The sequence below is a fragment of the Neofelis nebulosa genome, chromosome 13 (assembly GCF_028018385.1).
Source record: "Neofelis nebulosa isolate mNeoNeb1 chromosome 13, mNeoNeb1.pri, whole genome shotgun sequence".
Taxonomy (NCBI): Eukaryota; Metazoa; Chordata; class Mammalia; order Carnivora; family Felidae; genus Neofelis; species Neofelis nebulosa.
Genome location: NC_080794.1, coordinates 35826441 through 35841270, shown reverse-complemented (window position 1 = coordinate 35841270; position 14830 = coordinate 35826441). Strand labels below are relative to the sequence as shown.

At 54.6% G+C, this 14830-nt stretch overlaps 1 protein-coding gene across 3 annotated transcripts in view; it reads left to right on the top strand.

The window, feature by feature from the left end:
- Positions 1 to 390: 390 nt before the first annotated feature.
- Positions 391 to 14830, top strand: part of LRRC20 (leucine rich repeat containing 20) — an 85473-nt gene continuing 71033 nt past the window's right edge. For 2 of the 3 annotated variants that reach the window (XM_058696585.1, XM_058696583.1), the window contains exons 1-2: positions 395 to 490; positions 6038 to 6182. In XM_058696585.1, the coding sequence (XP_058552568.1) occupies positions 6101 to 6182 (82 nt within the window). In that variant the 5' untranslated portion in view covers positions 395 to 490; positions 6038 to 6100. Of the gene's footprint in view, positions 491 to 6037; positions 6183 to 14830 lie in introns of all 3 variants that reach the window. The other variant, XM_058696584.1, reaches the window with a different exon arrangement.

The following is a 14830-nucleotide window of genomic DNA, read 5'->3' as shown; positions in this document are numbered from 1 at the left end:
TGGGCAGCTGAAGTCATCACATGAAAAGTTTTCTATCCCCCCATTTTCACGTTTCTCAAAGTGCCCCTGATCTGGCTAATTCAACTCTATTCTGTCGAGAAGAATCTGGAGTCCTATTTATTGATTTCGGGGTCTGTGCGACGCGTTCGAACCGTCTACACCCACGTTCGTTGTTTTCCCTCCAGAAGCCGCACACAAAGCGGATCCACCCTGCGGACGAGAGCGCGCGGGCCGCTTTTCCGCGCGCGCCGCTCCTGGGCGCAGCGTGAGGACCGGCTCACTGATTGGCTGCGCGCGGCCCGGGCCCGCGGCCTGCTCCCGCCCCGGCATCTATGCCCGCGCGGCGATTGGCCGAGCGGTCGTGCGCGCAGAGCCCGCGGTCCCGCGCTCCGCGCCCCGCCTGCTCCAGCGCGCCGCTGTTGCATGGGGCGCCGCCGGCGGCCGAGGGAGCGTGACTGCGCTGCGCAGGGCGCTAGGAGGCATTGTCGCTGTAAGTGGAGCAGAGAGCGGCCCAGAACGGGTCCCCACGCTTGGTGCCCCACAAAGTAAATGTAGTCTGAGGCTGAGCGCTGGAGGGCTGGGGGCGAGAGGGAGAGAAGTGCCCCCGTTTCTGCAGCGTCCTCACCCCTCCCCCAGGTCACCGGGTGGAAAGAGCAGCGGTGCATCAGCTGCGGCTTCTGCAGTGCCAAGGGGCCCGGCGACGTGCCGGCTCCTGTTTGCAAACTGCTGCTGGACCCCGGTTGGCTCGCGGGAGTGGGCGCAGCGGTGGCAGGGAATAGGGAGACCGGGGAAGCGGTGCCGGGCCTTGGTCCCCGCGGGAGGCGCCCTTGCCGGTAGAAGCTGTTGTGTATTTCGTTCCTGAAGCAGCGTTTTCTGGGCTTGCTTCCGTTCTGAGGGCCTGCAGACGCCTGCCTCGGAGCATGCCTCCTGGCCTCCGGGCAGCGCGGGAGTCCTCGGCCCTCGGCTAGCATCAGCGTTCCCCCACTGCCTGCTTTATTCTCCCAGTCCCCGCCTGCCGCGCGAGCCGGGGGCCGGCGACGAGGAGCCATTGGCTGCGGGCGCCGGGGGGTGGGGTAGACGAGTGAGGCGGGCCCCTTGTGCCAGGCGCGGGGACCCTGGCCTGGCCCCGGCGCACACTCCTTAGAGACGCCGTCCCAGGATGCCTAGGTGCCCGGAGCAGGGCGCGCACGGCGCTTCGAACCCCAAGGCTCAAAACCAGGCGCCGGCCCGTCCCGCTCATGCCCCAGCGGACTGCTTTCCCTTGGGTGGAAAAGTGGGTCAACCCTGTCCAGGTCTCGAGGGCTTTTGGGGCTATTTGGATACCATCCAGCCCTCAGCCTCTCACCTTCCCACCTGCTCCCCCGCTTGGCGTGGCCGGAAGGACCCGCAGGAGCCAGCGGTGGGGAAGCTTGCACACATGGCTCAAGAGGCTCGAGTTGCCCTTTGGAGCGGCTGCCAGGCTCTAAAGTTCCCAAGTGACCACACCAGTAACTAAATATAGGAGCAGCTGGTGCGGAAGGGGTGTCACAGCAGCTCCTTTGCAGGGATCTCGGGGCTCCAGATAAGGTAGTATTCTCACTGGTGATGACAGGAGCCCCAGCAGCGGGCTGCAGTCAGGGTTTAAGCAAAAATCCTCCCTCCTCCAGCCTTGTCTCCCGGTGAAGCTAGGTTATAGATCCAGGAGGGACTGTTGCCAGCTCCCACAAAGGAAGACAACTTTTCTGGCATTCAGTTTATTATATCCTAACTTACCGTCTGTACTTGTTCAATCACCGACTCGTCATGCATCAGTGTGAGAAGTGCTTAAGGTTTGCAAAGACCTTTCTAGAAAGTTATATCTCATTTACTTTTCAAAACCCAGCAAGGGAGGTGGAATTTCCGTTTTACAAATGCGGCTGCTCACAAACACTGATAACTTTCCAAACTCTGGTCTTAGGCTGTCCTCAAAAAACTTTCTCTAGCTCACTGCAGAAAAACAGAGGACAGAGTTCTAGGAGGTCCTACAGCTCCCTCCCCCAGCAGTCTGGGGACAGACAAATTGGCTACCTGTCTCCCTCTTTCTCTGATCTCTTTGGGTCCCTTTGCTCAGACCATGTCTCTCTCTCCTTCATGCAGAGGGCACACATGTTCCTTGGGCCTGGCATCATGGCCCTGCCGGCATCTGGCTCATTCTTCCTTTTGTCACTAAGTTTCTCCTAGTCAGGGGAGGCTCATTCTGGCCCATGCCCTGTGTCTGTAACTTGACTCCCCCTGTGTGGGCCTTTTAGGAGGTGCCCAGAAGATATTTGCTGGATTTAGACATTTCCTGAGACTATGATGCGCACTCTGAGGAAAGGGGAGCTGGGGGTGTATGGAGAGGAATGTGTTGCTGGGGTAGCAGCAGCGAGTATGGCTTTGGACCCTGTGCTCCAGGGTCTCCACGATTTGGAGCACTTGCCTTGAAATTAGCTAAGGCTTCCCTGCAGTCCCTTGGGGACACTCTGACTTCCTTCTACCATCACCTCTGCCTTTGGGGTTGGCCAGATGCCTCAAGGAGCCCAGACTGGACCCTGTGGGGTTATCCTGGGATCCTGTGGGTGGGTTCTGGTTCCAGGAGGGCTCCCTTGCATGCTGATTGCTTCCACTGGCCAGCATAACATTTCTTTTGTAGGATTGCAAGAGATTTGGTGGCCAGAATGGGGCTGACATGCAGATTTTGGCTGACTCATGTTGTTTATGTAGACAGGGGCCCTGATACCCTGGGGGCAGCCATGCCTAGGGGCCTTTGCATTCAGTTAGAAGTAGGTCCTTAGCTCTCTGTGCCACTTATGTGACCCAGAAAGTTTCCTATTTTTCTCGAAAACAGAAAACAGGAGCAACTTTATTTTTATCTCTACCTCCTTTTGGGGGTTGTTATATGCTAAATATATCTTCCTTTTTTTTTTTTTTTTTTTTTTCAAAGAGGACTAGTATTGGGTTGGATCTAAAGGGAGCAGTCAGTGAAGTTGGACAACCTTGCAGTGCCCTTTTAGGGACCCAGTACAGGCTCCCATCATCCCATCTGGTCTTCCCTCAGTCTGGGCCCGTTGCTCCCATCTTGGGCCTCATGCCATACCTGGCCCTGCCAGGCTCCTATTTCACAGTCCTTTCTGTGCCAGAGGGACAAGCCTTTGTCGTCTGACGTGGGAGAGGGACAATCAGCTGGACTTTATGAAGGAATTCTCCCTTGAGAGGGGAGGGGAGGGGAGGGGAAGGGGGTTTCCTGGCCAGTTAGTGAGGGTGGCGATTTTAGGCAGCAGGAACTTCTTGGAGGTCTAGGGTACATCTATGCTACCCAGAGCATCCTCTGGATTGTACGGGGCCCTTCCTCCTAGTTACCTGCTCTGCCTCCCAGACTTTGCAGGTCACTCCTGTTCCTGCTTTGATGCCCATTCTCCGACCCACACCATAGAGTGTCTTAGCTTGCCACCAGGGGTGAGGTTTTTAATTTGACTGGTTTTCATCAGTGGGCTCAATGGCCTATGGCACCCCCGCCCTGTCCCCACCTTACCTGGTGACAGCTAGTAGAATTGTAAGTATAGGGCCTGGTTGAAAGTAAATCAGCCTAGGGAATCCCACTCAGGGCTAGCACAGACCCTGGGCGGCTTAGAGATCTACCTTCTCTTGCCCTTGTGCTGTGTGGCCAGGATTGCCTCGGTATGTTTCCTAGAAAGCTCTCCATGAAAATCACAAGTCAGAGCTCTATCCTGTATTTCTGTCCTCTTCATTCTTATGCCCTATACCTTAGTGGATGTTCAATACATGTTTGTGATTATTGATGACAAATACTGGAGATAGGGCAAGGAAGGAACATGGGACAGTAGGAAGACTCCTAGGCTGGGATTAGGAGGCCTAGGTTTCTGTTTGCATTTAGCTCATTTACCTCCCTTCTGGGACCCTCAGTTTTCCCATTCATAGGGGTTAGAGTAAGTTGCCAAGACCCCGACGACATTGCTATGACTCAGGCTTAAGGGATGGTCCTAAGGGCAGCATGGTTGAGGTGTTGGGTTTAGTTTGCCATAGTCACCACTATTCCCCACTGTCCCACCCTGGCCCACCTTATGCAAGTTGCCTGCCTAGCACTTGTAGGCATTTGACTATAGGACCCTTCTCATTTAGACAGTGCCTTAGATTTATTATAAGAATCCACTGGCTTGTATATAGATCTGAAACCCAAATGGTGGCTGTTGATCATCATCATCACCGCCAAAGGATACTAACTAGGCATCTGTATTCAGCATGTGGTATAAAATGCAGGGGGAGAGCACAGTGTAGATCTGCTCCCTGCACACACACAGGCTGACTGGGGAGACAAATATGTATACTGTAAAATGCTCATAAACAACCCAAGTGGCTTGTGCTAAGACCTTAAGTGCTGCTGAAACTCAGAGGGAGGAGAAAGCACTGAGGGCCAAGGCAATCAGGGAGGACTTCCTGGAGGTGGAGAGGGAGATTCTAGTCATTCCTCAAAGATGAGTTCCACTGAGCTGTTTGTTCAAAGTCACATGGGTATGAGACTGGGATTAGAGGCCAGTGTCATGTCTGCATGTGTACTGTTTTATTCTCTTTATAAGTTGTTCAGACCTACATGTCCTGGGCCCTGGGCCCAGGAAAGATGTGTGTATTTCTGTTCAGTCCTCATATGAATCCAGTGAGGTGGGTGTTACTAAGATCTCCTTCTCAGATGAAGAAACTACAGCTGAGAGTAGTTAGGAATCTTTCCCAGGGCTTCTGAACTAATAAATGGCAGAGTTGGGCACTAGACCTGTCTTCAAAAAGCAGTCTTTTCCCACTGCACTGTGTGTCTCAAACCTTCATTGTCAGCCTCCTTGGTGAGATGCACCCGTACACGGAATTCACCCCTGTCACTCAGTGGAAGGGGGGCTTGGCCAGCCCCAGCTCAGTCTTGCCTGCCCCTCCTGTGTAACTGAGCACATAGGGCCTTTTTCGTGGTGTCTGTTAGCAACTCTGAGCACTACCCTCACCCCCTTCTCTCTGTCCTCACATGCTTCTGCCTCTGACCCTCAGGGCGAGTTCATTGAGCAACCTAGCTGTCTTTGAAGCTGGGAATGGGCACTGACCTTGGCCCCAAGTTCATTCTGTCCCTGGGGTGCTGCTGCCGGTGTTGGGGGCAACTTTTGTAAAGAGGTGAACACTGGATGTGGAGCTGGGCTGGCCAGATTGTTGCCATTTACTCTCTTTGACCTTGGCCAGGTCATCTGGTCCCTCTCTATGCCTCAGTTTCCTTCTCTGTAATAAACAGGGAGTTGGAGACCTGTCTAGTTTGCTCTTTCATGTCTTTGCCACCTAAGAATTTTGATTGTGTTCCACAAGCTTCTTTAAGCCTTTTCTCCCCCAGTGATCCAATTTCCCTTCTCTTGTTTCCTCACCCCACCCCCTCTTTTTCCTTTTGGCTCTGGCGGATAAACTCTGCACCAGGCTGATCATCAGGTCTGCTGGCTAAAGCCGTATAAAACTGTAGCCTTCCCTCCATGTTGACAGGTGGGAAGGGAATTCTTAGAGGCCACAGACCAACCAGACTGAGCTCTGACTGGTCAGACCGGCTGCATTTGCCTCTGTGTCCCCACTCCCCAGCAAGCAAGAGGGACCCCGCAGAGGTACCGGGTGAGGTGAACTGGGAGCTAGGGGACCTGTCCTGGTGGTTGTGGACTGGGCACCAGCCCAGAGCTGTGCTCCGCCTCCTCCCCTCTGCTCCGCCTGTTAAGTGAGTCACAGGCAGCACATACCTGCGCCCTCACACCTGTCTGGCCACTGTTTCAGGCGCTTGCCCTGTGTCCGGTGAGGTCACACGTGTGGATCCACCCTCTGATGGGCACATCGGCTGCTCCGAAGGCCGAGCTGCATGTGGCCTGGTCTCTGGGCCCCTCGGGAGGAAGTGAGTGGCCTGGGCCCTTTCCTGCAGGCTTCCTGCAGCCTGGGTCCCACAGGAGGGTGGATTCAGGGATGGGTCCCTGGAGGGGGGGGGGGCGGGCGCTTCATGGCCCTGTGTCTTCCCTAGGCACAGGCCCCCTTGTGAGCAGCAGACCGGCCTGGTGGCTGGCAGCAGGACCCCCTCGCCTGCATGCTGAAGAAGATGGGTGAGGCCGTGGCCAGAGTTGCAAGGAAGGTCAACGAGACCGTGGAGAGCGGCTCTGATACCCTGGGTGAGTGAGGGCACCCTGTAGGCGGTGTGCGAAATCAATTTAGATGTGAAATCGAAAGAGAAGAGCAAAGAGACCGTGTCCATGTGCGCCCTCGTCACGAGGAGAAGCGTGCCGGGGAATTTCATTGCGGTCATTGTTCAGTTTGTGTATACCAGGCCGCAGTGCGAGACTTATGGCCGCGGACAAAGAGGTTCGAAAAATACTACGTGAGGGCTCCCGCTTGCTGGGAGCCGATCTGCCTGCCCTTGCACTGCTGCTGACTCTGAGCGTGTTATGTGCCCTTGACCCAGGTGACCATAGCTGGCACTGCCGAGTAGCCCCGTGTACCAGGCCCTGTGCAGGTGCCTCATGAGTGGTGCCGTATTGACTCTGCACAGTGGCCTTGTGATAGAGCGGGCACTCGTCAAGCATGACCAGCCTTGGTCTTCAGATGAGGACGTGAGGGTCGAAGGCAAAGTGGGCTTTTCCCAGGTCCCTCAGCCTGCAGGCCCCTTTTCACGCCACCGTTTTACCTCAGTTGTGTCTTATGTATTTTTTGCTTTGACTTGGTCATGGCATTTTAGGCCAGACAGTTATGCCAAGACTTCAAGCATCTAAGCACACCATCCTATGTGATTGAATTCAGATATTTATTGCCTGTTCGCGTGTACAAGGATTGTGTGCATGTGCATGTGTGTGTATGTGTGTGTGTCTCCTGCTGGCATGTGTGTGCCCCCTTAGAGCCACTGACATGTTGTGAGAACCCAGAGGAGGGGAGCACACTCCTGCCTTGGGGATGACTGCATACACAGAGTGGGATTTGAGTTGGGTCTTTGGCACCCAGAGACGAATTCACAGGTAGGTCGGGATATCTGTGCCCATGCGTGTCTGTGTCTCTCCAAGGAGCATTTCCATGGAGGTTATTGGCCGACCAACAGCCCAGGGACTGGGAAGATAGAGTATTTCTGTGCGCAGCCTTTGGTCCGGCGTGTCTAAGGCTCCCGGACAGGGCGTGGTAGCCCGGAAAGTGGAGGGTCACTCGGCCTTCAAGGTGAGCTAGGTCACTGCCTCTTTCAGGAAGCCCTCAGCCCTATACCATCCACCCCTGGCTCCCTTCCTCCTCTGTAGCAGTCATGCAGTGTCCCTAGAGGGCAGGGACTTTTGCCCCTGTGCCCCAAGAGCCAGAGCCGTGCCAGACGCCTTGTGCGCACATAGCGTTTGCTAAACTGAGCTGAAGGGGGAGAGGCATCATCTGTGACAGACGGTCTTGTGAGTTGTCGGTTTTGGAGGCAAGGTTCTGGGGGAGGCTTCAGCTGGTGAGCTGACGGCCATAGGCCCTCAGGAATAGCAGTCTGGATTGCTGTGCTGGCCTCTAAGGCGGTTGTACTTAGCCTGGTGTTCAAGACTTGCCACCTGTCATATGGCGTGGATTGGAATCCCCACTCTGCCACCAAATAGCCCGATACCCCGGCAGGCTGCTTAACCTCTGATTTAAGCTGGTTTTCTTCATGGATGTAACGGGGGTGTTAACTGTGCCCACCTTGTCAAGGGAGTTCAGGGGAATGGGGGGTCTGTAAGGTGTTGCCTTCGGGTAGTTCAGCGAGTCTCTGAGGACTAGGGGCGGGGCCTAAGTCCCTCTCGGCCACAAACACACCTCCTGCAGCCGTCAGCCGGCCACCAAGCTGGGTATCTTCACGCTGTCTTCAGATGGGGAGTTCGGTGCAAATCAGCAAGTCTCTGCAGTGAATAACCTACCCCTGCCTTAAAATGCTGCCGGGGAGAGGGACACGCGTGCAGCTCAGCCTCTTCCAGATGCGTCATGGGAGCAAGGATGGAGGGGCGGCAGAGGCGGGAGGACAAAATTCTGACTTCCTGGAGTCGGTGTTGTTAGCGAAAGGACTTTGGGAGGCTGATGTCCCAGGCAGCGCTGGGATCTCATGCATGGCAGCACCACAGAGTTGCTCCCGTGGCATGGAGGAGCCGGGGGGACGGTGCCCTGCAGCTGGGGAGCCTGGAAGGCCACATGGAGTCTCTACTTAAATGTCTGTGGACCAGAGACTGCAAATGCAGTTCTCTGTGCAGGCCAGGTGCGGATTTCTGTGAAGAGTGGCCGCCCTGCAGGGGTGCGGTGCACAGGGCGTCTAGAGTGGGGTGTGCTGTGACCAGCCCCTTTGCACTGCCCGGCGCCGTGTCCGTTGAAAACCCCGAGGCAGGCGTCTGCTGCCCTGCCTGGCTGCTATGGTACTGGGATTGAAACCCTGAGTGTCCAGCCCCAGAGGCTGGGAACTTTCCCTGCCATGCTGTGTTGGGGTGGGGACCTGGGCAGTTGCTGGTCCCCGGCGCTGTGCACGCTGCAAAGCTTTAGTCATCTTGGGAGGGGAATCGAACCTTTCAGCCTTGGCTGTCTTGACTGGAGCTCCAGACTTTCACGGGGAGATGACTGTGTCTTTAAAGTTAGGGCAGACTGAGGGAGGCTGGTTTATTACCTTTTTGGTGCCCAGTGAAGAAGCAAAATGTCAGACCAGGCCACTGTGGGCACCTGCAACCCGGGCCCTTCGGCAAGTGGAGCTCATTGGGCTCCTGCGGTCTGAGGGGTCTGGGGTCTAAGCTGTCCGTATGTACTGATCATCCGCTGTGTGCAGGGGGGCTCCCTAGGGTTCTGTGCAGTAGAGTCGCGGAGTCCCAGCCCACCACTGTGGGACAGAGAGCAGCGAGTGACACAAGGGCTCCGTGCTGGCCCTGGTCAGACGCACACCGCAGGTGGTTGGAGTTCACAGGTGGGAGATGTTGCCAGGTGTTGAAGGCATGCAGGAAGGCTTTCTGGAAGAGGTGGGAATGGAAGTGGGTCTTGAAAGATGCGTGAAGGAACCCAGTGTCGTTCTCATGTAAAACAGCAAACAACCTGAAACAGCCTAAAAAAGCAGCAGTGGGTAATCACTTTAATAAATTTTGTTACAGCTGTACAATGCAATTTATGTAGCTGTTAAAAGTGGTACATGAAATTTCATTACATGCTTGAATGAAGACTGGCAAATTTTTCCATATAAGATGACTTGGAAAAAAGCAAGGATCCCATGGGGCGCCTGGGTGGCGCAGTCGGTTAGGCGTCCGACTTCAGCCAGGTCATGATCTCATGGTCCGTGAGTTCGAGCCCCGCGTCAGGCTCTGGGCTGATGGCTCAGAGCCTGGAGCCTGTTTCCGATTCTGTGTCTCCCTCTCTCTCTGTCCCTCCCCCGTTCATGCTCTGTCTCTCTCTGTCCCAAAAATAAATAAACGTTGAAAAAAAAAAAAATTAAAAAAAAAAAAAGCAAGGATCCCAGACGGTACAGACAGATACCAGTTATGTTAAATGTGTGTATACTGGAAAAAATTGAAAGGAAATAAAACGAGACACAAAATGGACGTTAGAAAATACTATTGTGCATTTTCAGAACATTCTGTGATACACATATTACTCTTTTAAGTAGCGAAGATAGATTTTAGGGAGAGGACGACCCCCTTCCCAAAAACAGATGAGAGTTATGGAGGTAGCTCCTTGTGTAAGCCCTTGGGTGTGGAATGGGCTTCTCTGGCTTCTTCCTTCTGCTGGGTTCTGCTCCCTACCTCCCCATGCGCAGGTCCGGGATGCAGCCCTAGGATGGCTGCTCAGAAGCCGCAGGTGTCTCTCTGAAGAGTGGAAGGTCCCAGTAGAGACCCGGCTGGGAGAGCTCAGTTACAGGTTCTCACCTTACTCGGGTAGGTCACCCTGGAAAGCTCCACACACGCTCGGCCAGGCGCCTGTGGCTGCCCTCCGGAGCCAGGCTCGCTCCTCCTGCAACCTGAGCTGGGGTTCCCAGCCCTTGTCTCCCCACTGCAGGCCTCTTCATCCTCCGAGAAGTGGGTTCCTTTCCCTCTGGCCCCTGGTCTGCCCCTCAGCTAGAGTTGAAGCCACTTTTCTCCAGCCCCTCACCTCTCCTCAGCATTTTCGATTGAGCTTGTGCAGAGTCAGGAACTCAGGCTTTCCTCTCCATCCACTCCTTGTGTCCTCAGGTTAGTTCTTTCTCTTGGTAAAGGCCTCATGCACATCTGGGCTTCCTGGGTCCTTGAACCCCTGGGGGCCTCTGTCTGACCTCACTGTTCCCTCTGGCCAGTAGACTGGCGGGCCTCGATGCCCTGCACCCCACTTCTCTCCAGGGGAGAGAACCCCAGGCCTTTGGGGATGACTTTTAAAAACTGATCCTCATTGCCAAGGAACGGGGCTTGGAAAGGCCCGGCAGAGTGTGGGAAGGGAGGGCATGGCCGGCTGGGACAGAGGCCTGACAGAGCTGGCGGGAAGGAGTGCCCAGCACGAGCTGCAGAGGAAGGAGCCAGCGTTGCCCGGGGCCCGCTGTGTGCCGGGCACAGGTGTCTGAGACCACCTTTCTGTGGTCTTTGGTACTTTCTGCCTGCGGATTCCCATCTGTGTTCATTTCACAAAAGTTCCAAGTCATTAGCTCGGGGTGTGTGTCTGCCCCCTATCCCTCGGGGTCTCTTCGCCTGCACTTCCTTTTGGGGCTTCCATTCTGTGCGTCCCACCGTTGCACTAGTATATTTCCTGTCTCTTCCTCTCTGCTACATTTTGAGATCTGTCTGCTGGTTCACTATTTGCTTGTCCATCTGTGTTTAGTCTGCTCTCGAACCCCTCACTGAGTTTTAATTTTTAAGGCTACCTACTTTATTTTCAAAAGTTCTGTGTGGTTCTTTAAAAAACCTGATTTCATATACTCTGGTTTCTCTTCAGATCTGATAAATCTTTTACCTTTTCTTTTAAAAACACCTGACATAAGGGAATAATATCTTATTTCTGTTTTATGTGTTTAATCTCTTTTTTTATTTCTTTAATCATTTGACTATACTTGTCTTGACCTTTATCACAGGGAGTTCTCAGCGGCCCACATCTCCTGTTCCTGTTGACTCTAGCTCACAGTGGGTTGTTCTGGGTGGATCTGATATAATTTGGGACCCTATACTCCTGGCTGATGGAGCCTGGCCTGCATGACCCTGGACTGAGGGCGTGTGCTCCAGAAGGGTTGTGTTTGCTTGCAGCAGATGCCTGCCTGCCGCTGGGTTAGAAACACATCTTTCTCAGCCCAAGGGGTGTCGGGGCCTCTAGGGAATTGAATATTCAAACCCTACACCCACCTGTGGTTTCCAAATCTCAGGGGGGTGATTTGTTTGTTGTTGTTTTTGGTTTTTTTAAAGTAGGCTCCGCGCCCAGCTCAGAGCCCAACGTGGGGCCTGAACTCACTACCCTGAGATCAAGACCTGAGGCGAGACCACGAGTTGGTGCTTAACCGACTGAGCCACCCAGGTGCCCCTGTTTTCTTTTTTAATTCAGTGCCCAGGCAAAGACAAAGCAGCGTTCTAATTATGAAAAAGTGGGTCTTATCCCTGGTCCAGTCTTTCTCTGAAGGTAGTCCTTCAAAACCTCCGCTTTCCGCGGGGCTCTCGGCTTCAGCTTCCCTCAGGCAGGCCAAGCGCTGCATTCCTGACCTCTTCTAGGCCTTTCAGCCTCTTTCTAGGCATTCCCTTGGGAATGCCAGCCCCAGCCAGCAGAGCATCGGTAGCCTCCTGCCCCTGTATCTTTGACATTCCTCTCTGACTCATACAGCTTGCTCTTGTCACACACCAGGCCGGGTTGCCGGCCCGTCGTTGCAGGCGTTGCGCCATTTAATCCTCACGCTGACTTTGTGAGAGGGGTGATGTTAATATCCCCACGTTACAGATGCAGAAACCAAGCCACAGACCTTTCTAAGTCCAGGGTTTCTAAGTGTTTAGTAGCACGGAGGCATTCAGCTTGCCCCTCCGCCGTGCTGCTTTTGAATTAGGAGTTCCCTTGTTTTCGAGAAGCTGGAGCTAAGGCTGAGGGCGTGACACAGGTGTTGGGAGGTGGGGCCGGTTTCATCACAGCTCTAGGTGACCCTTCCCACTGAGGACTTGGGGAAGGAGATGGGGAGAACGTGGAGCCCCTGCTCCCCCTCATGCTGGCCTCTGGCTCACACCAGTTGGAACCACAGTGGGGCCTGCCCTGTTCCTTGAAAAGGAGGAAAATTATCAGAGGCTAATATCTGCCTGGTCATTTAAGGTGTCTCCGGTGGTGATGGGGACAGCCGCCATGGGCTGCTTCTGTTTACATACAGATTCATGGAGCCCACTCTAGAGCTTTAAAGGTGACATCCCAGGGTGGGCTTGGTGACCTGCATTTTAACACGAATCCTGTATGATTCTCCCCTGCCTTGAATTTTGAGAACCAGTGGTTTATGAATTATATTCTAGAACTTCCTTCTCCTGGTAGGTTCTGGGTGGCTGGGCAGGGAAGGGCATTGTCTGGACTGGCCTGGGTGTGTGTGTGTGTGTGTGTGTGTGTGTGTGTGTGTGTGTGAGGGGGAGAGAGAGAGAGAGAGAGAGAGAAAGGGAGAGAGAGAAAGAATGAATATGAGTGTGGTGTGACCCATCCTCAGGGAACTGAGCAGCTGGGCCACGAGCTGTGAGATGGTCAGGTGGGCAGACCAAAGCTAGTGACAGAAGGGACACATCCCCCCTCTCCTACTTCCCCTGTCTCCTAGGCTCACCCCTACTTTGCTGGGGTGAGTGCTTGTCTCCTCCTGCTCCCACCAGCAGGTGGCGCCCTGTCACCAGCCGACCGTTGAGCGTCAACTGAGACCCAGGCTTGACCAGAGTGTTGGCTGGGCATGAGTGCCTATGTCCTGGCGTCCTGACGGGGCTTCCACTCAGCCCAGCTCACGTCCTGTATTTACATTCCTAGCTGACTCCCACAGGATCTGAGTTTGCAGCTCCTTTCTTGAGCAGGGGTATTTAGGAAGCACTTAAATATACTCACTAAATCTGAAGAACGCCTTCTCTCAGGTCAGATACTGCCCCTTTTTAAGAAACACCACATTGAGCACCTACTGTGTGTACCTCACTTGGAGGAACCAAGTGGCCCAGGAGTGGCCAGTGCGGAGGGGGAGGAAGATAGACACACGTATTCTCCCAGGCACACTGTCAGGGAGGGGAGTTCACGGCCCCGAGCCCAGGAGGCCGATGCTGGTGGGGATGACGGATGTGTGTGTTGCTCACCCGTCTCCTGGCCTGAGGGTCAGCCAGGCACAGGTCAGATGTGTGGAAGAGGGAGTGGGCCCTCACAGGGGAGCCCTCAGCCTGGCTGGGGCCACCTGTCCGTTCGCTACGAGGGCTGGAAGCCCCTGATCTGCTGTCCTCAGCTTCCTGCCTGTCAGTTGGGAAGGCAGGGTGCTGTAGCTATATACATTTGATTAAAACACACAAACAAGAAACGACAGGTATTACATGTGCCCAGTGTGTAACACATGAGACCCAACAGGTAAACAGTGGGAAGCCAGGCTTCCTCCGGCCCTGTCCTCTGTACCCTGACCCCTTCCTCCCTGGCATAGTGTCTTGTGGGAGCAGAGGGGGAGTTGTAAGGCCCTGCTGGGGTTACGTTGGCAAGTTCTGGAATTGCTAGGGGTGAGGATGGTTAGCTGGTATCCCGAGGCTTTTTCAGGACTGTTTCTAGCCCTGGTGGGAGAGGACCCCAAAGCCCAAACAGATGTGGCCCAGGTCTCTCTATTGGGGTTCCCCAAATCCCCTTCTAGAACTTTGGGAGCTCCAATGACCAGAAGTCCCACCTGCCCCCACTCTAGCCCCACGGGGGACGGATGCCAAGAGTGGGGTTCACTGGTGGGCAACCTCCAGCACAGCCAACCCGTGTCTTGGGTCCCCAGTCACTGTGGTGCTGACACCGCGGCATCCAGAATGCATCTGAGGGGTGGATGGGCAGATGCCCTCAGCCTCTCAGGTGTGGGTGCAGAACACTCAGTGCTCCCCACTTAGTCCTCCCCCCTCATTCTTCTGTCTGCAGAAAGGAGATTGCCCAGCTGTGAGAGCTGGTCCAGCCCTGAGCGGCCTCCAGGGAGCCCCTATGGGAGGTGGAGTGCCCTGTACAGGAAGGAGGCCATGAACATATGAAATACTTGCAGAACGAAAAATGAATCAAGCGAGGAGGACTTCTGCCTCTCCTGTCTTCGGGTGTTTATGCCCTGGGCGTTGCTTAGCGCCCGTGCTAAGGGGATTGCACGGAAGATGTGGCATTGTGGCTGAACCGTAAAGGATGGAGCAGGTTTAGGGGAGTGGGTGTGGGTCACGCATCAGGGGAAGGCCATCCTAGGTGAGGTGTCTGTGTGAGCAAAGACATAGCAGCATGCAAGCGGGCACTTGTGACGGGGACAGCCAGGCTGTGACACGGGAGGGTAAAGGGAGCCGAGGGTGGCTTCAGATCTGAGGGCCTCGAGTGTCACCTAAAGTAGTTTCTACAGTGGAGTCCTGTTGAGGCAAAATGAACAAACCTTTAGAAACTCTAAAAGTAAGAGAGAGGGGGCACCTGGGTGGCTCAGTCGGTTGAGCGTCCGACTTCGGCTCAGGTCATGATCTCGTGGCTCGTGGGTTTGAGCCCCACGTCGGGCTCTGTGCTGACAGCTCAGAGCCTGGAGCCTGCTTCGGATTCTGTCTCCCTCTCTCTCTGCCCCTCCCCTGCTCGTGCTCTGTCTCTGTCTCTCTCTCTCTCTCTCAAAAATAAGTAAACATTCAAAAAAAATTGATGCGGGGCTCGAACTTACAAACCATGAGATCATGAC